Source organism: Pteropus alecto, unplaced genomic scaffold (genome assembly GCF_000325575.1).
Source record: "Pteropus alecto unplaced genomic scaffold, ASM32557v1 scaffold3, whole genome shotgun sequence".
Taxonomy (NCBI): Eukaryota; Metazoa; Chordata; class Mammalia; order Chiroptera; family Pteropodidae; genus Pteropus; species Pteropus alecto.
The window spans coordinates 66,769,844-66,796,725 of NW_006442484.1; the positions used below are offsets into that span (position 1 = coordinate 66,769,844).

General features: G+C 35.4%; 1 protein-coding gene across 1 annotated transcript in view; it reads left to right on the forward strand.

Moving 5' to 3' along the window:
- PARD3B (par-3 family cell polarity regulator beta) overlaps positions 1-26,882 on the forward strand; it is a 905,664-nt gene that overhangs the window by 404,520 nt on the left and 474,262 nt on the right. The window contains exon 5 of the mRNA XM_025039317.1: positions 12,961-13,070. Coding sequence (XP_024895085.1) covers positions 12,961-13,070 — 110 coding nt within the window. The remainder of the gene's footprint in view (positions 1-12,960; positions 13,071-26,882) is intronic.

The following is a 26,882-nucleotide window of genomic DNA, read 5'->3' on the forward strand; positions in this document are numbered from 1 at the left end:
AATTTAAATCTGAGCATTAAAAGACTGTTTGATACCATATGTTTGTTTTAGATAGGAAACAAAATTCATTCTAAACATAAGGGTTTATGAAATCTGTATTTTAAACCTAAGGGCTTATGAAATTAGTATATAGGAATGGAAGCTGTGGTAGATTGTTTCATGCCCCAGATTCCTCCCATCCTCATTTGTCTGACCCATTGTAATGTGACTTTGTTGCTCCTCCCATGCAAAAGAAGAATGTATTTTCTCACTCTGGTAAAATGTGTTCTCAGATGCTTTACAAAGAATCCAACGTTTGCTGGGTAGTAAGTCTTTTTATTGTGGCATGTAAGTCTAGTCTGAAATTGCTGGAGTTTATTTTCTCTTCAAAGACCATTTAAAAGCTACTTTTGAAAATGGCCAAGGGCTATGGCCAAGGAGTATCACAAGTCTTTTGTGAAAATATTGGTTAGACTTCAAGAATACAAACAAAGACTGACACAAACTAGAAAGATACTCATCACACATCCCATGTAACTGTGTATACATGGAAGAAAAAAATTAAATGATTGAGCAATGTCACTACATACCTGAGCATTCAACCTGTTTAATTCTGAGCCCCAAATACATCATTAATAGAAGCAACTCTGTATGTGGGCATGTGTGTTTTCCAATCTAGATAGAGAACATAGTATGAGATGACCTAGTCAAGCTTAGTACAAAGACAGTTGCGATAACGTCTGAACTTTCATTTATACCTTATAAGGGCAGTTCCTCCTTTTTCTATGTCAGTCTTTTTTAAAAACTGCACTGTATATTGGTTTGCTTGCCCTGAAAAGACCTGAAGATGAGATTATGGTTCTTCGTCTCAGATTAAAGGAGCCATTTGACAAGTTCAAATATTGGCTGATTTAGATACTGGCCTTTTATCAACACCTACAGTTTAATACTTTTCATAGGCGGTAGGTCTCTGTTGTTAAATTGTGTTATCAGATTCCCTCTAATCTTGCTAAATTGTCCTTTAATTTGCTATTCTGTGACTTATCAATATTGTCTGCTCATGCTATTCAGTTATAATAAATACTCACCTATTATAATGTAGCACTTATTGGTATAATGGGCTTGTGACATAAGCTAAATAAAACAGTATCACTTTCAAGTTAATAAACATCTCTTATTCTGTTATAATTTGGTTTAGTCCTAGGATCTGTGGGAAAAATAGTGATATAAACTTACTTGTTCTGTCCCATAAAGTAGTCATGGATTTTCAAGCGTTGGCTTATTTTATTTAAATTATGTGAAACCCCAAACATTCCTGTGACTCTCAAAAATCTATTTGTAGAAATTATTTTAAATTTAAACTGAACTCTGTATTCCCCATACTTAGCATGAGCAGGTCTTCTATGTCCAAATGTCTTTTCCTTTGAAAGTTAGAGCTTTAATGCTGTTAGCTAGAGCAGTTTGCCTCTTCTCTTGAAGAATCATAGAAGCACAATCTAGTTTTGTACCTGTGGCCTTTGGATTTTGATGCACATTGAATCTGCTGCCAAGGGTTACACAGAGAAGTCAATAATGAGCCATGGATCATTGCCTCACTATGCCACCAGGTGAATTAGTCTGCTGGTGTAATTTGCTCCAGCTTGTGTAATGGACCTATTTAGTAGCAAGACAGCAGCCATATGAAACACCTGGGTGGTCTTCCAGGATACTTTCAGATGGATTAGATTGCACTTATCTAACAGGAGGTCACAACGGCTTGCACAGCTGGGGCCAGTTCCACATCGTGGATAGAATATGACCCCTGCCTACCAGATGCATAAGGTAAAGAGTGCCTGTGGTCAACACTGGTGCCTGGGCTCCAGGAGTAGCTGTGGTTCAACAAATGAGGTCACAAGCCACGGTTACAAATGTTGGAAAAGCCTTTATGCATGACAGGACAGGATAGAGTATGATTTTCCTCTGGCACTTTCATTAGATGTGCTTCCTGCCAGAGAAACCCAGTTTCTGTGTTTTCTAGATTGACTCTTGTTTAGAATTTTAGCTCCCGTTAAGTGAAACTGTGCTTTCCACATAATAACCAAATGGCCTGAGAGGCATTAGGTTCCTTTGCTACTACACAGAAGACAACATTTGGGGCACACAGGCATTGGCATAAAACCATCTTTTGAGTGTTCCTAAGAGATAACAGTGGCTGCATAATGTACCACTTCTTCCAGTCCTGCCTGGGACTTTGAACAGTCCAATAAAATGTAACGATCAAAGGTTTCAAATGCAGCTGATAAATCATATAGATTTGTGCCCAAGATGCCTTAAATTGACTTGTGAGTGTTTCTCATCTATCATAAAGGACTTGGTGATTTGAATTTAGTACTTTGATGTTGTCAGTAATTGTTTGCAACTGCAGCTGAATGGCCTGAAGGAATTACTGACTATTCTCTTTCTCATCTTGCAAAGAGCTAGTGAATATTCTTTAGGAGACTGTTCTCAACTCAATGGTAGGCCAAAAATTTAGGACAAAACAAAGGTTTCATAAACCTTTGGTACAGATCAAAACCACTGCCCTAATGAACCATCCCATATGAGCTCCATGCTGAATCCAGCAATCCTCCCAAGGCCAAATTCTCTTCACTGGACATATATTAGGATTCACTTTTTGGTTTTTATAAGGAAATTACTAAAGAAACCATTGGGATATCTCCATTTATTCTTTTAGTCAACATTTTTCATATACCTTTAAGCTACAAATGTCTTTCCAAAATGTATTTTAACCAGTTCTTCAATACTTGAAAAAATTGTCCCTCTTGGGAAACCTCACTGCTTTTTGATTACATTATGTTAAAACTCTCTCATTTTAATACCTTTTAGTAGTGTTCTTCTAACTATTTTCCTTAGTCTCTTCAATCACTTTCTCCTCTCATCACTTGGTTCATGCCTACTTGCTGGCTGAGCAAATCTTAGCAGATGGGTATGCATGGATGTCCATCTCTACCTTCTAAAACCATGTGCCCATCTTCCTACTATAAATATCTTAATCATCATTTTATACCAATTTATCAATTCATATATCTCCTGCATTTCAAAATTTTGTTTAAAAGTCAGCTCTTCCAAAGGATCTGTTCAAGTAAACTCAACTATTATCCTTCTAGTTATTCCATGAATTGCCATAAATCTTAACGAATGTAGATTAAACTCATAAATATCTAGGTTGTAAGACTGTAAACTATAGAAAACTGAAAGATCAACTGACCTGGCAGTAGATTCCTTCATAAACCACAGTAATTGACAAGATTGTAGTCAATATTTCAGAGCCTCTACTGGAATTGTGTAACACTGATGTTGATGTCAGTTTTATGCTCGTTTATCATTAAGTCGCAAGGGTGATAACATATGCTGCATTAGTGTGAATAGTGTTTGTTTTAAAATAAATGTTGATGCTGAAGAAAAAAAGTGTTAGGTGAAGGAAAACAAACCTGACAGTAGCAATTTATATACGTATTGGGGGCATAGACACCTTTCAAGGAAAAAAAAAAAAGTCCTTGTTTGGGACACTTCAGATTTCAAAGATTTCTGAAGTTAGAGGTTGATCTTTGTTCCTGCAGCTCTGTTTAGTTCAGTTCAGCATGCATCTGTTAAATACCCACTCTGCTGGGGATCCTAAGTGATTGACTGAGATGAGTTGCTTGCTATCGGAGAGCTTACAATGTAATGTTGCCGCACCTTACTCCCTCCCCCTCACTCTCTCTCTCATGTTCCTGTTTAAGAACTTGCTCTGTTTCTATCTTAAGTGCCCACATTTATTTGTGTACTTGTTTATTATCTGTCTTCCTCCAGCTGTTTATAAGCTGTATAAGATCAGTACCTTTGTGTGTTGTGTGCTGATGTATCCAGAAGACTGCCTATATTTTAGGAATTTAGTAAATATTGTTAAATGAGCAAATTAAAGGGATACAGGAAAAATACAGTTATACACATAAGACACAGCAGGATGTGATATACCCTAAAAAGGTACAGAAGCAGATCCATATTTTATGGGGCTCTCAATGTATGAAATTTGGGGAGATGGCTATCTGAGAAAAGGAGCACACATTTAAATTTAAAAAAAAAATCAATGCTTATTTAGAATGAGAAAAAACGATAACAATTTATAAATTTAATAAAGCTAATATAATTATTGATTACATATTAATGTTTGGAAATAACTCTATTATACTTTTCCCTAAAATTTTTGACTGCATATTTTTTAATAATCTCTTTGTCAGTTTTTATACATCGAAGATATGGATAATTTGATCTTTGCTCTAGCATGGTTAATCAAAATTTTTTTGTTTATATATTTGAGATGTATAAAAGTGGGATTTCACATATATATGCTTGTAATCTATGAAATTACCACAGTTTGTGTCTTACTAGCATAGGAATTTTAATTCTATGCTGCATTTTTAAGTACATTTCATATAGGAGAGAGCTTCTCATTTGTGAAGGTATTAGAACTGAATTATCTGAATACTGAATTGTATACAGTTTTATACATCAGGTGAGTAAAAGAATTTTCTGTAGACTACCTTTTGGCTTTGTATATTTCAAATCATGTTTATCATCCAGTACCCACACGCTTCCAGTACCTGTTGCTGGGCGCAAAAAGAGCACAGTCATTTTATTATGTAACCTGGCCTTGTTCTTTTGTATTATGAAGCTAGGTGAACTAACACAGTGGGAAATAGGGATCTATCTATATTCCTCACCAGAATGACTGACATTAACTATACATAGCAGTATCTGTGAACCACACAGATATAGTCCACAATTTTCAAATGAAATATATCCCCAACTCAGTTTCTCCTTAACTGGATCCCAGAAATACTCTTGGCCACTCTAGGTTTGCCCAATGGGAGCGAGACTATGATGGAGGGGACATTAGATTTGAAAGAGTTAGTATTAATCTATTACAATTAAACTATTTAACTTACATAAAGTTTATAAAATCATATAATCATGTGATCATGTTGGTCATTTTCCTCTGGGGATCTTGTAAGGGGCCTGTGCAAATGAGGAACCCTGACATTATGTTTTTTTAACTCTGAAGCAAATCTATATCTGCGTGTTCCAAAGAAGTAGAGATTGTAACTTAAAGAATGGACAGGATTACAACTGTTGGCAGTATTAGAGAATAATAATTGAGAAGGTATCACTTGCATGCACACTGAGGTCAGAGTCTGCAGGGCATTTTTAGGGAAAGGCAGATGGTCTTGTTTGGTACCACACCGCAGAGTGCAGTACAAGATATAATCAAAGAGGTAGGTTGGGGGAAACCAGTGAGTTCCTTGAATACCAGAACAGGAAGTTGGGCTTTGATATGCACATCCCTGCCTTTCACCTCTACACTCAAAAGCCTTTATTTTGTTTTATTCAGTTGTCTTTGTTTGTGTTTGTAATGTTAATTTCTTCCTGTTTCAGATTATACGCCTTTCAAAGACCAGGACCCTTGCTTGTGCCAGAAGCCCTCTGTAGTTTGTCACAATTGTTGGTTTTTTTTTCTTAATCTTTTGAATTTTACTCTAACCTAAAATGACCACTTCTGAATTTCTTCCATCAGTATTGCTAAAATACAGACAATGAGTTTTGTCCCTTTATTGTTTGTCATTGCTCTTAATGTAACACTTAGGACTTAGTGGATGTCTAAGGCATGGCATAAACTGACTTTAAATAGTGTGAATGAATTGATATCGTGAAGTAGTTTAAACAATATGAAAAGTTCTGGATTTGTGTATATCAATTGGATAAAATGTGAGAAGTTCAGTAGAAGAAAAAGCATGTACCCTTAGGAACGTGGCAACAGTATACTTCAAGTAGAAAGCATAATCATCTTCAGAGAAAAGTACAATTCCTCATAAAACTCAGTTAAAAACCCCCTCACTTGTTTTTACAGCAGTAGCACTTCAATTTAAGCAGCTTCACAGGTACTAAAAGACATTTTATCATGTATGTGCTCATTGATATTTATTGTATAGCTAGTGACTATTCTGTGAATTACTTGCATTTGTCCTGGAGTATTTTGAACAGGCACCGTTTTTGCAATCCAGAATGAAAGAAAAATGATACTGTTAGTCAACTTGAACTTCTTTGCTCCTTTTATGGCAATACTGGGAGTCACATTCCTAATGGAGTGATATTTAAGACCAATGTATTCGGACAGCTAAAATTCTGCTAAGATTTGACTTGGTTTCTCTCGTGTGGTTTCTTCATCATGGTGTCTGAAAGCATGTCACAGCTGCTGCATTCATCACAGGCCAGGCACCAAACCTGATCAGGCACTCCTGTAGTGAAAGTGATCTCTTCTCAGTACTTTGACAGAAATTATGCCGCTACCGATCTCATTTTTTTACGAGCCTCCAGATTTCAGTGCAGTGGAGTTTGTTAGGCATCATTTAAAATGCCCTTTCTGACATCCATAAAATTCACAGAAAAAAGAAAATCTAATTGTCTTCAAAAACAAGTGATGTACTACTTTGATCTTTTTTTTTTTACTTGAAGTATTGAAAGGATTAATAGGAAGAGAAGACTGTCAAATATTTAAATCACCTGTACTAGAGATCATGTACTCAGGGGGAAATGCTAGTGCACTTGACTAGTGGGTCCGGCATCTTGCTAGATATGCCCATGTGCCGAAGGGTTAATGTTTGCCTTTTAGCTACTCAGTTTCCACCCCCCTTTCCTTTTATCTCTATCCTTCTACCCAAATCTTTCTTTTTGCTGACCTCTTTAGATGAAAAGAATTGCTACTGCATTAAAGAGATGTTCCCTTTACTCCCACGCATCTACCCACATAGAGAATGCGACCCTGCAGTAGAAAAGTATCAAGTGAATAAAACTAGAAGTCAAGTCCACAAGACTTAGGAACTTAATTTCTCTGGACTTCAATTTCCTTATTGGCTGTGTAAATCCTAGAACTAGCTCCTTGTAGATCTGGAATGGGCTGTTGGTATAGCTTATCCAACACAGCTTACTTAGCTGATGAGAAGTCAGACTCAGAGCAGCTTCCCGGAGATCACACGCTGCCAGAGCTACCTGTAGAAGACAGACTTCCTGACCCTGAATCTTTTTGCACCATATCTCTGGAAGACATATCTTTTAATGTCATATTCATTCTGTTAATTTAAATTCATTCAACAAGTATTGAAATACAAGAGAGTGAAAGGCATTTTTCTGGGTGCTGACTAGTTACAGAGTCTATTAAGGAAAAGTACTATATGAAACCAAGATGCAGCTTATGCATACTTATGTATACTATTAATATTATTAATATTATTAATATACTATAATTATTGATTATTTGGCAAATATACATCTTTTCCTATTCACCTTTTTTTTACATTCATAAAATTTTTAGCCATTTGCAATTTATTTTCATCATCAAAGTTAAATATTTACAAATTTAAGTATATTTTAATAGCATTTTTTCCATGTTCATGTTTATCTTGTTATCCTAAGCAGCAGTATAAGTAGCATTGGAAAGAGAGTGTGTTTTCTTTCTTCAAACTAAGCGTTTTGGTGATTCAATAATTCAGTAGTACAGAAGTAATCCCTTAGAGCAAAGAAAAAATGAAACTCTAAAAAGACCAGGTTTTACCCTTCTTTGTATATAAACAATTTATCATGTTAACTTCAGTTCCTTTCTTCATCCTCCCACCCCTTTTGTTTTTAGGCTCACTTCTGGGCTTCGTTAACTACTTGTCATCCTAGATACCCCTTTTTTCCCCTGAAGAGTCTATGAGAATATAGAATCCTGGTTTTCCCTTTTATTTTGTATGTGATGCTTTTGATAGACCTGTACTAATTCTTCCTCTTTTTTTTTCTTTTGCTTACCTTATGTTTGTCTCTACTCATTCTGGAAGCCAGTATGATTTCCAGTGTGAATTTCATACTCATCTTTATCATTGCCCAGTTGAAAATCTAGTGTCTGATTTCTTACATGTATTAAGGCGTCTCAGATTAAAAGCAAATAGTTCTAACCTTCAGTGGGCTAAAGCCAAGATTCATATTTTTATCTTTCTGAAACAAATCAGTGCAGTTGCTAAAACTTTTCTATTGCTCACTTTTCCACAAGTAAGAAATATAGAATAGTTTTAGTTTTTTTGTGTTATGCTCCTTCTCATTTGCTTTATATGTGTAGTTATTGCTAAATTCTCCCATGTCCCCCTCTAACTGGTTTTTGCATTTCTGCCTCTGACTGCTGGCCCCTATTCATTTCCTTCCCATTGCTTTTCCAGCCTCTCTGTGCTGGAGGCCTCCTACTTCTTACAGAATGCCTCGTCAGAATGCCTTGTTAAATGGGACCCCCTAGAGCTATCCAGGTAGCAGTCGCCCTAGAGTGAAATACCACTAATATTGATGAAAGGCTGACCTTCCAGTTTTGCTCAGATTAATCATTAACTATCTTTAAATAGTTACCATACAACTTAGAACATGTGTCTTTGTGATGTTTGACATAGGGCTCATGTTTAAAGCCATTGTTTGCCCACTGCAGCATCATATAGATGATTCTTCTGGACCTTTCAGTCTCCATAACTGCCTATCTTTCTGAGACATCTTTCAAAAACCCCAAAACAGAAATTTATGTATAACACATATCTGCAATTTAAGCCAACTCCATCCCAAGCACATCCTCTAAATGTGGAAATAATCTATTCAGGGGTGTGTGTGTATGTGTTTGCGTGTGTGTGTGTGAGAGAGAGAGAGAGAGGCAGACAGACAGACAGAGCAAAGAGACAAAAACATATCTATATAAATAACTATAAAAATAAAAATATAATATAGATATTACATATATAAAACATATCTATATAAATCCGTGTTGGCCTTTATATCTTACATGATTCATTGATGTACCATTTTAAGCCTTTTAACTAGTTGCTGCCTCTTTCAAAATTATTTTCCCCAAAATGGATTAGGTGACCTTCCTCTGGGTTCCCTTAGTTACACTACAGGGGACATTGGAAAGGTAACTGTACCCCTGTTAATTCTAGTTTTACAATCATTAAAATGGTGATTGCTTGAGAATTGAAAGATTTGCCTGCCGTCATTCGTAGACACCTGGGAACTGAGCCCAGTGCTAGCTGGCTCAAGGCCTGGAGAACCTGATAAGTCTAGCCACCTCTTTAAAGGGGAGAGTCGTGAGAGAGTAAGTACATTTTTCCTGAGTGTAACATAAGCCCTGACTATTCACGGGCAATGCTCTATAGAGAATCCAGCTTTCCTTATGTGGCAGGACTCTATCTTGCAAGGACAGAATCACCAGCAGCTACACAACTGATCAGGAACTCATCTGCTTGGAAGGACACTGCTTCTCTGTGGCTAACTTTTTGGCTTCCTTTAATTTTCTGTGCATCTGGATAAACAAAATGGGACTTGATCCAGTCTGCAGTGTGCATGTTCATTGGTATGGATACAATAATTCATGCATAACCCTTGGGAACACACTGCACAGGTGCTTACCTTTCTGTGTACTAAAATATTCTTTGTGCCCACATCTTCTTTGAAAGATAACCTAGAGTAAGCACCATGACTACTTATCTTAATATCATCCACCCCTTATATAGTTCCTGATACATCATGAGGCCTCAAATATTTAACTGTGTGGAACACTATAATGCAGTTGTTTGTATAAGACTTTATGTTTTAAAATGTATAATTTTTAAAAAATTTTATTTGGGCTTTGCAGCCATTGGCTTTTAAACTGTGGTTCTAAGGAATACTGTCATTCTCTTGAGCTGAACCAAGGGCTTTTACATCTAAAATCTTAGCCTTTTCTCAATTAGCTGAAAAAATGCCAACGAGTAGCCTGATTTTTCCCATATTTGACTCCCTTCCCACACCATCATTTCCTTTTTCTTAAAAGCTTTGATTTCTATAGTAAGGCTACACCTGGCTAAGCACAGAATTATGTTTTACCATTTTAATTTACATATTATTCCATAAAAATTAACTTGACTTTCAAGAGTTCAGCTTTTTGAGCAGATGAGATAACACTGTTCACAACAATGGCAAGTACAGTCACCTCCTTTTTATTGGGGAGAAGACTTTCTGTGTGAAAATTGCATACCAGATAGTACCATGTCTCATGTATGCCTTATTTCATTTAAGCCTCACATCATATCTGTGATGTGTTGTTATCCCCAGGTTTTAAATGATAAGACAGTGCCATAGAGCAAGGAAAGGTAAAGCTCTATTTGACTCCAAATCCGTGGTTCTCTCCACTGTACTGACACGTGATAGTTCTTAGTGTTAGTCATCTAATCTTACTGTTAGATTTTAAGTTCCTTTGGTGCAAAGGTTATGTTTTATTTACTTCCCCTACACCCCAAGAGGTTCTATAAAACCAGATTAGTCATCCTCTCTTTTAATTAGACTTGCTTGTGAGGTGTGCCTTTTACTTTATTATGTATATCCAAGGATTTGTCCAAATCATCTTCAGTCCTTGTAATTACTTGCCTTCTGTTATATACTAGGACATCTTTCTTTGTCTCTAAGTCAGGAGCTCAGTTTGTTTCTGACAGTTACCTTCAAATGGAGCTTTGACAATTTGAAAAATTATTTTTAAATCAATTTTAAACTGCCAAAGGAAGGGTTGTTTAAAACTCTATGAGATAGCAGTTCAGATTTAAAGATGCTCATTATTCCAATATGAAGTGATTTGTACTTGTTATTAACACATTAAGGCAGCCAAAGAAAAATTAGAAGGTGACTCAACAGGATATATTAAAGTACGGAATAAAGAAAAAGTAGAAAAGAAGAAAAGAACAAAATTTATTCCTTATCAGTTGAGAATATGTTTAAGAAGATCTCGTCATCTTTCAGTCTGTTTTTTGTTAATGTTCCAAATAGTTGGTACACTAGTACAAAGCTGAACTGCCTTCTTCTGGGAGACACACTATAATACTATGGTATACTGATTGAATACAGAGACCTAAATATATGTTGTTATAAAATAATGTCTTAAATAATTTAACATGTTATTAAAAACAGCAGATGTTTACAGTAAGTGAGGATTAATCATCATGTTCTTAAAGTTGAAGGAAAACTAACCAGCATGGCTTTTTTAAGAAAAATATATTTATTACCCAAGCAAAATAACAGATCCTTCTCTCTCTCTCTCTCTCTCTCTCTCTCTCATATGTGTGTGTGTGTGTGTATATAATATATATGTGTGTGTGTGTGCGTATACACACAGACACACACACACACACACACACACACATATATATATAAACTCATCTGACAAAACAATGTAACTGAAATTGTCAGTCACTCAAATTTTTGTTTCTGTGCTTCTAAATGAATTTATTTTTGACTTTGATATACCATGCTGGTTTTACTTGCTTTTCATTCGTTCATTTTGTTGTGTTTATTTGTTTTTCTCCAATTTGAGATTACTGACATGCAGTGCACTGGTCCATGTTAAATGTTTGGAAACAAACCAGAGTTTCATGGAGTCTGCCCATTCTCTTCTTCATTTTAAAGATAATGGGTTGCCTCTGAGGATGCTATGTTTAGATTGACTTGTTCACTTCATGTTCATGGTAATTCAGGGGCTTCACATGAGAAGAAGTTAGTCTTCAGATCACCTGAAGGAGGGGAAAAAATAGTTGTACAAGACTCCGACTCTGTTGTCTTAAGATTTTATGGTACCTTGTATTATTTCTGTTCTCACTCGAGAAGAGTGGCCTACCATACAACTATTGCTATGTCACTTGCATGAGAAATTTTTTAGGTGACGATGAAGGAGATGGGGAATAATATAGTGAAGTGTCTATTAATAAAAATAAATAATCAAATATGAACTTGGAATTTATAATATCTTTTGGCGTAGTGTTTCATCCTAAGTAGCATGCTAAATTCTTATTATAAAATGTTAGTTTTTTAAACACAGAATAAAAATATTGCAACACACAGAAAAATCAGATTTGTAAATAACTTCAAATAGATTTACTTTTTATAACTACCATATAAAATGAGATATAAAAGTGTTCTTTTGAACTGCAATAGCTTGAGAGAGTTGGGGAATTAGATTCAGAATATTGATTAATGGGGAATTGCATTTCTACTGTTTTCTACTTTTTTCCCAAAAGCATGCAAATAAAAAGTTAATTTTTATATGAGAGCAGTTTTTAAGCCACAAACGGATTTTTTGAGATTTTCCTCTATAGTGGCCAATTTTCTATGAAACAAATTATTTTAGGTCTAATTGCAAGCAGAGTAGTTAGGCCTCTAGCTCTGCTAAGGTTGAATTTCATTTGAACTTTCTAATAGTACGGTCTTTTTTTTTTTTCAGAATTTAATAACTGACTCAAATATTTAATAGTGGAAGCTTTCATTAAATTAAATAGAAATCAGGATATATTTTTAGAAGAACTAACTTATTTTCTTTATCAGTTTTATCTACTTTAGGAGAAAAGGAAGAGAATGGAGCCAATCTCTTTGTGTACTTAAAAAGACATTAATGCTATAACCCTAGCACATAAATTATTTCAGTATATGTCATCATTCAAAGATTTGAGAAGCGCCAAATGGCTGCAATAACTATACTTCCAGTTCTACTGAATTGCAAATTGTACTGACTGTGTGAACCTCTTCACTTGTTTGCTGGATAATCATTCTTTTTAATACTCAAATATGTTTTCTAGATCAGTTTTAGATTCCACACTGTCAATGTTGGCATTGCCTAATAGTTTCTGGTTAAGTACAGTGATTCGTTTTGAAATGCAAGTGGGGAAAGATGAGAGTTAAAAATTTTGTTTCCATGTGTCATTCTATAAATAGATGACAAAAGATCATTAAATGGATTAATTTACAAGCATCCTTGAGAAATAGAATTTTTTTTACATAAAAGCACATTGTAAACCTTTTTAATTAAATTGCATTGTACCATGCACTCTCTTCCCCTAGGGGTTCTCTTGACCTCTCACCTCTTATTTTGTCCAACAGGCACGCCACTGCTGGTGAGGAGAAGCAGTGACCCAGTGCCAGGCCCACCTGCTGACACTCAGCCGAGCGCTTCACACCCCGGTGGCCAGAGTCTAAAACCTGTTATTCTAGTAGGTATCCTGCCGTTCGCATTTCTAATGAAAGATCAAAGTGCCATACCCATATCCTAACTAGGACTTTGCAGTCTTAAGTCGATAGAGATCTTTTGATAGGATATGTAGTATAGTTATAATAATAGCTAGTATGAGCTATTTATTACAAGTATATGGTTATAATGACAGCTGTTATTTATATAGCACTGATTATGTGCAGAGCACTGTTTTAATGCTTTACATTGTCACCTAAACTCCCACATCAAAGGAAGAACATGTTTTTGTCTCCATTTACTGATAATGAAATTGAGGCAGAGGAAGTTTTAGTAATTTGTCTAAGGTCACAACTAGCAAGTGACAGAGCTGACAATTTAACCCAGGTGGTTTGGCTCCAAAGTCCATGCTCTTAACCAGTGTACTACACTGCTGAATTTCTTTGTCCTCCTGCTTCATCATACCCAAGGATATAATTTATAATTTTTGTGATTCAATGAGATGCTTCGTGAATCATGACATATTGAATAGTGATTCAGTTTTAAGATACCAATATTGTGAATATGTGATGCCAGTACTGGGTTTCGAAAATTCAACATTGAGATTAAAAAATAATAATAAAATTACATACTAAAATTGCTTATAACTAGATATACTTACATCAGCTATATTTATAACTGATAGATTAAAGGGAAATTAGTTTCCTAAGGAGACAATGTCCTTCTTTTCTATGGAACTGTGGGATCTTTTTGCTCAATGCTGAGTTTGCTTTGCAAAGTTGTAATTGTGGTTTGATCCTTTGAAATGGCCTGAGAGTTAGATTTTGGTTAATGACTATATGTCATTGCAATAGGTGATTTTCAATAATATAACCATATCAAAAAGTCTCCTAAAAGCAAGGTTCTTCCTCATAAGTCTGTCTATATATAGTGCCTTAAGAAAAGGCAATGTTTTATAGGCATATAAGGTTGTTGAATTAGCTAAACAGATTTTCCCAGTCTGGTACAAAATATAGCAAGAACCCCAGTGCCAGTTCATATGAGCTAGGAGTCACTATATCAAATCATTGAGTATTTACTAATCAGTTTGTGGCAATATTTTGGCTTTTCTTTCTGTAAACAAGGAAGCAGGTATCCTGAAAATATTTTAGATGTAGTATTTCTCACTCTATATCATTTTAAGAAAACATATTTAATGGAAAATTACTTTAATAAAAATCAGGTGTATGCATTCTACTGTAATGATTAGTATAAACAGAACCAGTATGTGGTATGATGTATGTGTGTGTGTGTTTAACGCACACTGATTGAGACCTAAATATATTGGATTGGAGGAAGAAAAGAACTGTATAAATGAGAGAAGAATTATATAAAAGAGAAAATATATGGTTTACTGCTTATTTTAGTGTGCCCTAAAATGAGAGTGTATCTGTTCATGTTACCATGATTTACATGCAGAAAACCTACCAATTTGTTCCATATTTCCATCATTTAGGCACCATGCTTAGACCCCTTGAAAATACATCAGTATTGCTTTCCCTGGAAGAAATGAGAGCTATTACCTTTCTGATAGATTTTATATTCTTACCAAAATATGATATCAGTGAGTTCTAAGTTAGGATATTTGGGGAAGGAGATATATGATTACTAGCAAAGGTGTATATCCTAATTCAAGGAGAAATGCTAGCACCCAAAATCCTTTTGCCTAACGATCTGTGAGTTATCAAACACCGGCCCAGTCCACTTGTATCAACAGAAAAAAGGAAGCATGTATTTCCTCCTTTCATCTCAGTGCTCTCTGTGCATGATGAAGCGCAGACCTGAGACCAGAAGAACAGAGTCTGGCCTTTTCCTTGCCCTAGAATAGTATCACATTCTAGGCTTCTCTTACTATAAAATAATCTCCATGCAAACTTTAAGCCTTAACAGTTCCGAGTGCAGGCATCGTGCCTTATTTATCTTTCTATCTCCAGTTGCAAGTACATAGAGGGTGTTCAGTGTACATGTGTTGGACTTAAGAATGCAAGATGCATGTTAGTCTGGAAAAAATTCTGGAAATTCTCAGCAATTACCCAGCTTTTCTAATTTCAGCTATTCTCGTGCTCCCCCAAAGAATCTACCTGGTAAAAGTTTATCTGTTCCAAGATCTGGTTCACCCAGACAAGAGACAGACAGCTTAACTGCCCCATTGTGCAGGGTAGGCAACGTTTGTAAGTAAAGACATCTAGGTGTATTTATTTTAACCTGGAAGAAAAATGTGTGTGTGTGTATTATAATTGCATTTATCCCTGCATATCCAAACTAATGGACTATTTAGAACTGCATTGTCCAGTATCATAGCCATGGGCTACATGTGGCTATTGAGCACTAAAAATGTATTCTAAGTGTAATATGCACATCGGAATTCAAAAATTGAAATATGAAAAAAAGTAAGGTGAAATATTAATAACTTTCATATTGACTATATGTTGAAATGATACTTTGGTATATTGGGTTGAATAAAATATGTGATTAAAATTATTTTTACCTGTTTCTTTTTACTTTTTTAAGGATATTTCTATGAGAAAATTTAAAATTACATCTGTGGATCACATTCTATTTCTATTGGACAAAGCAGCTCTAGACAGAACTAAAATTGGATATAGCATTAATGAAATGGTTTGTGACCCTTGGGAGAAGTTCTATGAGTCGCACATCATCTCTGGGGTAACAGTATGATTAGGTTTGCCTGGGGCAGTCCTAGTCCATGCCTGTTATTCTGGCATAATTATTAATACTGTCCCCACTAACTCTCAAAGGTGTCCATGTGTGGATGATAAATTATGTGGCACCTTACATATAGCCCTATAGTTGCTTTTACTATTTGCTCAGTGATGAGGAGCAGTCTTTCAAGGAAGCCATAGGAACATAACCACGACTTTAACGTCGGAGCACACTACGGAGAGAGCTCTTTGTGGTGAGGGCCTGAGCCCAGGGAGCACAGAACTGGAAACTGCAGATTCTTTTCCATCTCTCAGATTCCATCATTCTACTTGTGCTTCTTCCATAACTTCAGCTGCATCATACTTAATTCCTATGATTTGATGAGTGATGATGAATATGGGGAGTGTGTGATAATATAGCTATGCAGCAACTAATATGAAAAATAATCACTTAAAAAGCTCTCTTCAATTGCATTTCATTTCAATATTCAAGGGGGAAAAAAAAACAATCAAAATTTCCATCTCTTAAACAGAGTGTTCACATGTAAGTAATTCACAGATGGCAGAGCCCCAAGTGGGTTATGTTCAATCATTCCCAAGAAATGAAACTTACTTATAACTCACAGCATACGAAGCTGTAAGGATGAATATTTGACACATTTGATTATGTTGAAATATTGCCTTTAAAACCACAGTTGATGACTGTTATTTTTAGTTGCACTTCATTAGACTTACTACAGAGGGAAGAGTTTTCTTTGATTTCCAGAGATACGTGTTTTTGAAAAGTTGGAAAAGTTGCACTTGTTTTCTGGCTGTTTAAGTTGTTACAAATTAGTTATTTAAGATGTACACCTTGAGACAATTTGGAGTTTTAAAAAGGATTTAAATTTAAAAAATTAGATTCTCTGCAAGTCTCAAATTCTGTTTATAATGAAAAGCCACCAGATCTTATTCTTATTTCAAGTATCACCAGATAAACAGCATGAAAAGTTGTTTCCTTTCTTTCTCTATTCATAAACCTATCCAGTTAATCAGAATAGCGTAATTATTAATGTGCAAATAGTAATGACTGTTTTTCTTTCAAGGCAGTAGAAAAATCTAATTCTACTGACTGCTTTTGGATTAAAGAAAGAGAATCCTAGGGGCAAGCTGTTGTAGTGAGAGTCAGCTTATTGGATGTCTACCTTCCTTGCCATGATTGTAACCCTGCGTTCTTGGCTTAAGGGCATGCCATAAAACCAGGTTCTTGAAATTGATGTTCCTGAATTTGCGGATGGAAGAGAACTCTAAAACAGATGTGACTTTTTCTTAATATCCGGTTAACTACTATGGTTGTTTTGTGTTTTAATGACTGTTTATAGTTTCGCATTTAACCCCTAAAGCAAAACAAATCCTGCAGGGTGAGTAAATTAAAAAGTGGATTCCTGAAATTTATAATGCTGTGGTTGTTCTCTGATAGTAAATGACTTTGTTCTAAAACTGTTACTGGTCTTTCATCACCAAAATAAATTAAGAAAATACTGGTTTGTCTTTTAAAAGTCCGTGTCTATAATATATACATTTCATTTCAAAAAAATAACATGGCAGCCTTTGAGGTTGCTAAATTGAAAGTCCATGGATGAACTTGACCATGGATGAACTTGACTCTAAAGTTTTATGCCACAGCATGGAGAAAGAGAGAGAGAGGAGAGAGGAAGAAGAAAGTGTGTGTTTCATGAAGGAGACTCTATTACTGTTACCAAATTTTAAAAGGAAAACAAAAGATCAAGAACTATTTGTTTTGGGGTTTCGGATGAAATAATTTGGAGAAACCACCAATTCTCAGAATATGATGAATGATAGAGATTAAAAAGTAAAGTGAAAATTGCCACCAACTTTCAAATATGTTTTAAATAATAAAGATGATGTGGTACATATATATAAAATGGAATATTACTCGGCCATAAAAAAATGAAATCTTACCATTTGCGACAACATGGATGGACCTAGGAGGTATTATGCTAAGTGAAATAAGTCAGACAGAGAAAGATAACTATCACATGATCTCACTTATATAGGGTATCTAAAGAACAAAATAAATGAACAAGCAAAACAGAAACCGATTCATAGATATAGAGAACAAACTGATGAATACCAGATGGGAGAGGAGTTGAGGGACTGGATAAAAACATGAAGAGATTAAGAAGTACAAATTGGTAGTTACAAAATAGTCACGAGACTGCGAAGTACAGCGTAGGGAATATAGTCAATATTGCAAAAACTGTGTATAGTGCCAGGTGGGTACTAGACTAATCAGGGGGATCACTTTGTAAAGTAAATAAATGCCTAACCACTATGCTGTACACCTGAAATTAATGTAATATGAAATGCCAACTGTAATTGAAAAATAAAGTTCAAAATATAAATGAAACCCCTCTAAAACAAAATAAAACAAAAGCAAAAGATAATTAAGATTATTTTATCATATTATCACCTTTCCTATCCAGCACATAGTATATAAATTAAAGCTGTAAAGATGAATAGACATTTTTGAATTGCTGCATTGAGAGGCCAAAAATAACTCTTTAGTCAGTATCAACATAATTTTTAGCAACAGTAAAATTGGGGGTAACGGGCACAGACTTATTTTGGGAAGACCCCATTGGGAGGCATACATGTTTCCAGTAGTCCTGTGTGTACGGTGAGTATGAGAAGTGAAAATACAATGTTGGTTCTTTGGGGTTTTTGATATTTTACCAGCAAAGAGAGTGGCAGGTATCTTCTAGAAGAGAAAATGTTTCCAGTAAATAGCAGTATTCTCTTTGTCTTGTGTATAATCAATTTGCGTATAATCCCTTGTATATCGCATATATTGAAGTTATGGTCGATGTTGCTCATGGCTTAAGCCCTTTCAAACCTATGAAAGAAATCATCGAGCTATTACAGGGAAATTTAAATAGGTTGGCTTTTACGATTAAAATCATCAAATTGCCACTGAGATGTCAGAGGGCTTTTGGTTGTGGGTTGCTGACTGTTAAAATCCAACATAGAAACTTAATGAAAATTCTGAATAACCAAATCATATATTTCTGTCCATTAGATATACAATTAAGTAGCTGTAGAAACAGTGGAACAAAATAATTATCATAGACACTGATGTAAATTGGAAGGGAGGCTCTATCCATTGTCTTCAAACAAGGAGAGATGGATACTAAAGAGAAAAAGGGAGGGAGAAGTAGCATGTAATATATAACTGCATTATTTAGAGATACTGAAGTCTACAAAAGGTTTTTCTCCCCCCGCCCCGACATAGTGATTTAATAACAGTCCTGATGTTTGTGACTCCAGCTGTTCACGCTGTGTGCTGATAAGACCAGAGCTTGGAGACACGTTGCAACAATGGTTTTCATATGGCTTTGTTTTTAAGAGATAAAGCTGCCATCCAGTATTTCATAGGTCCAAATGTTTACTTAATTTGTCAAGTTTAGGTGGCTTAATTTATGAAGCATATATTTGGGAGACTCAAGTTTAGTTAGTCCAGGAGCCCAGTTATTTTTGTAACAGAGATTTTCACCAAATCTTGTAGTCGGTGAATCAGATTCAGATTGCCTGGTTATCTGTACCATGACTGATCAAAGAACCTGGGAAATGTGACCCCTGTTTAGATGTGCGCCTCCTCCCATTATTCTTCTTGAGTCTAGTCCAGAACTGAAAGTCTAAAAGAAGGTTCACTATGCAAAGGTCAGTTTCAGAAATTTAAAAAGTAACTGTGACATGTCACCTATTGCTGTTTAGATTGATCTGCACATAATGAAAATTGAATGGGTTTTTCTTTCATGTCAGCATAAATTGATTAATCTCTTAGATGTTCAAGACTTCTAGCTATGTGCCATCTGGAAAGCATAAGACATGGTCCCTGTCCTCAAGAAACTTACAACCTAATTATAAAGACCAGATCTAAAGCAGTTAAACAACCCTAGCAATCTGCAAGCCACTATTGAATGATCAAATAATATACTTGTTAACAATCAAAATTAGTGTTCTTTTACCTTTAGTCTGTACTCTGCCCAGCCTCCCAAGCCCCTCAAGGGAATTGCCATGTGCAGTATCTCTATTCTTGTCTCACTCAAATATAACTGCCTGCTTACATGTCTGTTACAAGACCGAGCTCCTCAGAAGTATGAGCCAGCGTATTCATGTTTGTATTTAAGCCCTCAAGCACAGTGCCTGACACATAAATGTATGTGACTAGATGATTAAAATTTTTACTTCTGAGATGAGCAAAATGAATTCAGTTCAACCTTTAACTCAGTTGATTAAGGTATGTATATTATCTGTGTGTGTGTGAATTAGAATGTAAAAAGTTGTTAAATAACCTGTGTAACATATTGTTTGCTCCCTAAGTAGCTTTAGTTAGAATTTTCTGCTTTAGGACAATGTTACTTATGTTGTCAAGGGGAAAGGAATGTTTAAACACGAATTCTCCTCTTGGAATTAAAATGCTGGTCGTTTCAATTGTGAGAGTCATTTGATCTTCTTACAGTTCGATCAATGACCATCATAGAAACTGGTTCTCAGAAAGAATAGAAATTAAAGGAAGAGAACAAACCTTGATAATTCTAGAGATGAACCATTGTAAAGCTGATTTTGTTAGCGTGCCTGATATATGAACAGAATAGAAATTAATATGCATAAGTAGAGTCAGTTATCTGAGTTCTACTTCTTTGTCAGCAAAACTATGAGTTCTGGTTTCAAAAAGGTAGTAATCTTGGTAGTTACAGCTTTGTAATTTTTGAATAACTGTGTTCAAAGAATTTTAAAAATCTTTGAGTAGACTAGAAATTGCTGGACAAGATACCTCTTTTATACCTATCACATCTAAAGATTTCTCCTAAATTTTCCTCATATTCCATTTTCTTTAAAAAATTCTTCTGGTTTCAAGTGATATGGAAGGAAATAAAAATAAAAAGCCTGGTATGTGAATTAATTTGAGAATATGGAAACATTTACAAGGTGTTTTTTAGCAAAACACTAATAAACATATCACATTAGCAGTATGGGCAGATGTAATTTGACAGTGCTGTTTGAAATTTGGTAAAGCTAATGTTTAAAGTAGCTTTATTCTACAGGTCAAAAATCCTGTATCCTAATTGCATTAAAATCCCTGTGACCCTAAGAAAATTATTTAAATTATGGATGATTTCCTTAGAAATTTCGTGTAACTAAAAAGAAACAATAAATAGAAATTCTGTATGAACTCCTGTTGTTCTTAGGGACCCAGACATCCAAACTAGCAACTCAGGGTTCCAGATGTGAATTATTAACTTGGTTGGTATGAATTCAACTTTCTTTTTTTATATTGGAACTGAATTTTTTTAAAAAAATTATTTTTTCACTGAAAATATTATATTAGTTTCAAGTGTACACCATAGTGATCAGACATTCATATAACTTATGAAGTGATCACCCCCAATAAGTCTAGTACCCATCTGACACCATACATAGTTATTACAATACTATCGACTGTATTCCTTATGCTATACTTTACACTCCCATCCTATTTTATAACTGCCAATTTGTACTTCTTATTCCCTTCCCCCTTTTCACCTATCTTCCCAATCTCCCTCCCATCTGGTAACAGTCAAAATATTCTCTGTATCTATGAGTTTCCATTTTTTTCCTTCATTTATTTTGTTTTTTAGATTCCACATATAAGTGAAATCATATGGTATTTGTCTTTCTCTGTCTGACTTATTTCACTTAGCATAATACCCCCTGGTACATCCATGTTGATGTAGATGGCAAGATTTCCTTCTTTTTTATGGCTGTAACATTGGAATAATATTCCATTGTATATATGTACCACTTCTTCTTTATCCATTCATCTGTTGATGGACACTTAGGTTGCTTCCATATCTTGACTATTGTAAATAATGCTGCAATGAACATATAGATGCGCATGTCCCTTCAAAGTAGTGTTCTGGGTTTGTTCAGATAAATGCCCAGAAGTGGGATTACTGGGTTCTTCTTTGTCTCTTGTCATAGCTTTTGTTTTTAAGTCTATTTTGTCTGGTATAAGTATCATTACCCCACCTTTTGTTTGTTTCCATTTTTATGAAACATTTTTTCCCATCCCTTCATTTTTAGTCTGTGTGTGTCTTTCAATCTGAAGTGAGTCTCTTATAAGCGACATATGTAAGGGTCTTGTTTTCTTATCTATTCAGCAACCCTCCGTCTTTAGATTGGAACATTAAATCCATTTACATTTAAAGTAATTGTTGATAAATATGTAGTTATCGTGATTTTATTATTAATATGTTTTTCCTCTTCCTCTTCCTCCTCTGATCATTATCGGTCCTTTGATTCTAAATAATAGTTTTGCTGGGTAGAGTAATCTTGGTTGTTGGTCCTTGCTTTTCATCACTTTGAATATTTTAGACCAGTCCCTTCTGGCCTACAAAGTTTCTGTTGAGAAGTCAGCTGACAGACTTATGGAAGCTCCCTCGTACATAATGAATTGCTTTTCTCTTGCTGCTTTTAAGGTTCTCTCCTTGTCTTTAACCTTTGACATTTTAATTATGATTGTCTCGGTGTGGGCCTCTCTGGGTTGATCTTGTTTGGGACTCTCTCTACTTCCTGAGCTTGTATGTCTATTTCCTTCACCGGGTTAGGGAAGTTTTCCGTCATTATTTCCTGAAATGGGTTTTCAATTCCTTGCTCTATCTCTTCTCCTCCTGACACTCCTATGATGCTAATGTTGCTATGCTTGGTGTTGTCCAAAGACCCCTTGAACTATTTTCATTTTTTGGACTTTTTTTTTGTTTGTTTGTTCCTTCCTGAGCTTGTATGTCTGTTTCCTTCACCGGGTTAGGGAAATTTTCTGTCATTATTTCTTGAAATGGGTTTTCAATTCCTTGCTCTATCTCTTCTCCTCCTGACACTCCTATGATGCTAATGTTGCTATGCTTGGTGTTGTCCAAAGACCCCTTGAACTATTTTCATTTTTTGGACTTTTTTTTTGTTTGTTTGTTCTGATTGGGTGTTTTTTGCTACCTTATATTCTAAATTGCTGATTTGATCCTCTATTTTGTTTAATATACTACTGATTACCTCTAACATATTCTTCATTTCAGCATGAGCCAAGACAGGTCATTTGTATAGAAAAGACACTGGAAATAGATTGGGTAGGCCTGCAAGTTATATGGAGTCTCAGGGAATCACCAGCATAGGGCTAATGGTGTAAGTTAGGTCGATAGAGACTCAGATATGTGCCCACCTGTGTATTCAGGCTGGGTGAGGGGAGGGCTCAACAAAAGAGCAGTGGTCTCTGCCAGCACTGCTGTGTGGGAGAAAGCTGCCTCTTCATCCCTTGCCCTGAAGCCTGATAGTTCAGTTCCTCCCTGCATGTCCCTGGTACTTTTTGAGCTGCTTCCCCAGTGCTGGAGCTCAGAGTGAGTGAATCCATCAGGGAGTATGTCTGTGCGTGAGCCCTTTAAGAGGAACTTCTGGGACTCTTGCCACCCTCCATCTCACACAGCCACAATCTTCTCTGGTTCACAACTAGAAGTTATGGGCACCTTTCTTTTTGGCACTGGAACCCTGAGCTGGGGATCCTGGTGTGGGTCTGGAACCCCCTTGCTCCTCAGAGGGGACCTCTGCAGCCAAGATATCCCTCACAATTTTTAACTCCCACACGTGGGTGTGGGACCAGCCTGTTCCACATCTCTGCCCCTCTTATCAGTCTTGAAGTGGCTTCTTCAGCTAGACTTCAGACGATTCTCAGTGATGGTTATTCTATAGTTTAGTTGTAATTTTGATGTGGTCTAAGGGGAGATTAGCACAGCATTTACCTACTTCACTATCTTGACTGGAAGCCTGAATTCAACTTTAAATGTCTTTTAATGTCTTTATATTTATGTGTTCATGAAATGAGGTTATGATTCTATACAAAACACCAAAATTTATTTTTATTGCTCAAGGTAATAATACCAAACTACATATATTTTTTAAATGCTAAATACACAAACACACAAAAATAGCAACATAAAAATATACATACATATGCACACTTAAATTCTTTGGAGGAGAATACTACTTAAATCTGAAGACTAACTTTCAAATAGATCATATTACTTTAACATGAAAGTTCAAGGATAAGGATTATGTCTTTGTTCTGATCTTCTACATGTACCTTCCTTCCATGTTGTAGGCATTTACTGAAGATCAATGACATGGAATAAAAGGGTTAATGAGAATTTGAAGAAGCAAGACAGTATATATTGAGAGGAAAACAAAAACTTTTTTCCCTTGAGCATAGTTCCATTCTTAGAAATCTCTTCTGATGGGGGATTTTATTTTTTCCTCACACCATAAACTCTTCGGAAGTATAAGTTTCATTTTTTTTTTCTTTCAAAATCTAGTCATAGAACGACATTTAAAAGACTTTCCTCTGTCTCGGGACGGGTGGCCATTTTCCTAATAGCTGTACTATAAAATAGAAAACTGATTTAGATTAATTACATTTTAAAAGTAGCTACTATGTGTGTTTTACGCTTGTGGAAACACATAGCGTTCTGGTAAGCAGCATGTGAGCTTGTCACTATACAGCTTTTGATGTCTGATTAGATGATCATAGAGACATCTGGACTGAGTTAGTTTTGAAGTTGCTGGTGTGAAGCACTGGAGAATCTAAAGCTTTCTGACAGACTCAAACCAGTAAAAGCATCACTACTTTTAGCAAATCTCTTTTAACTTGCAACTAGTTGTAGATTTTCAGACTGACATAGCCCTGATGTTTTCCAACTGACTTCCCAGCCTACTTTTCCCACAAAACTCCTCTACCTTTCAAGCAAAGAATGGATAAGTGGCATTTGTGGCAAAAGTCAAAAAGGTTTATCCTTTTTTTAAAGGAAATGGTAGATTCTTGAGCATCAGAAGTCAGAAGTGACGGATTTGCTTTAAATAATTGTATTGTTACCTTTTTCTCTGCCTTTAATTTCAATCACTGTGTTGATCACCCATGCTTTCTTAATTTTAATTTTTAAATAAGTATATTTGATACTCAGCTGTGTTCTGTGAAGATCCAAAGATTAGCAAATAGGCATAAAATAGAGATTTTACTAGTATGAGATGATTCATTATTGTTTCATGAATAAACTGATTATATACCTGTATTTATAAAATTTGACCATTTCACTCTCCTGCCTTAAAATATCTGACCATTTCCCTTGCATCCAGGATATATTTTAAATTTCTTCGTATGGCTTTTTCTTTAATTTTATTTTAATTATTGTATAATACATATAATATTTACCATCCAAACCATTTTTAAGTATACAGTTAAGTGGCACTAAGCACATTCATATTATTGTGCAGCCATGTCCAGAACTCTTTCCATCTTGCAAAACTGAAACTTTACACCTGTTAAACAATAACTCCACATTCTCCCTTTCCCAGTCCCTGGCTACCACTATTTCACTTTCTCTCTCTATGATTTTGACTAATCTGAGTATCTCATACAATTTGTCTTTTTATTACTAGCTTATTTCACTTAGTATAATGTCTTCAAAGTCTATCCATGTAGTATCAAGTGTCAGAATTCCTTTCCTTTTTATGACTGAATAATATTCTACTGTATGTATATACTACATTTGGCTTATCTTTTAATCTGTTGACAGACACTGGTATTGCCTTCATGTTTTAGCTATTGTGAATAATTCTACTATGGACACAGGTGTATAAATGTCTCTTTCAGACCTAGCTTTCATTTTGGGCGGTGGTATATACCCAGGTGTGAAATTGCTGGATTATATGGGTATTGTGTTTTAAATTTTTTGAGGATCCACTATATTGTTTTCCACAGTTTTCCCACCAACAGTGCACAAGGGTTTCAGTCTCTCCACGTTGTCACCAAAAGTTGTTATTGTCTAGTGGTTTTTTTTTTTTTTTTAGATAGTAGCCATCCTTATGAATATGAGGTAGCATCTTGTGATCTTGATTTGCATTTCCTTAATGATTAGTGATGTTGAGCATCTTTTCATGTGCCTATTAGCTATGCATATGTCTTGGAGAAATATCTACTCAAGTTTTTGCCTATTTCTGATTTGGGTTGTTTGTTTTGTTGTTGACTTTTAGGAGTTCACTAAATATTTTGAATATTGATTTCATAACAGGTAGATAATTCGCAAATATTTTATTCATTTCTATAGATTGCTTTTTCACTTTGTTGATAGTGCCCTTTGATGCACAAAAGTTTTTCATTTTTGTGAAGTCCAGTTTGTCTGCTTTGTTGTTGTTTGTGTCTTTGTTTTCATACACAAATAATCATTGCCATCTCCAGTGTTGTGAAGACTTTGACCTGTGTTTTCTTCTAAGAGTTTTATAGTTTTAGCTCTGATGTTTAGGTCATTGATTCATTTTGAATTAATTTTTGTATTTATCACTCGGTAAAGGTCCAACTTCATTTTTTGTGAATGCCTCGTTTTTCCAGAACCATTTTTTGAAAAGACTGTCCTCCCTCCATTAAATAGTCTTTACTCCCTTGTTGAAAATCATTTGCCTATATATGCAAGGGTTTGTTTTGGGGTTCTTGGAACGACTTTACAACCTAACTCCAGCCTATCTGTTTAGCTTCATCTCTAGCCACATCACATTAGGCACTCCATGAATGCAGTTTCTCACGTATGCAAAGAATGCTTCTGTCCGTGTGTCTTTGCCTAGCCATTTATTCTTTCAGATAAATGGCAAGTGTCACTTGTCACCCTTTTCCCTAGCAAATGTCCAGTTTTCTTTCAAAACCCAGTATAATGGTCTCTGTGGTCTCTTTCTTTACCAGTTCTTCCCTAACCCCTCTCTGTTACTAGCAGAATTAACCACTTCTTATCCATGGCACACTGGCATATCTTTATTATAATTCTTTCTACAATTTATATCTTCCTTACTAAACTGTGAGAGCCTTATGAGTGGATCGAATTTTCATCCACATACCCAAAACATAGCATTGTGCCTAAAGAACGGGGCATTTATAAAAGGTTTACATAAGAAATGGAGTGCATTTTCTGGTTGCATAATAGCCTCTTTAAACCACGAAACAATTCAAATGCAGTTTTAATAGCATTAATCTATGTGCTAGGTAGGCCAACAGATGGCTAGGTAAT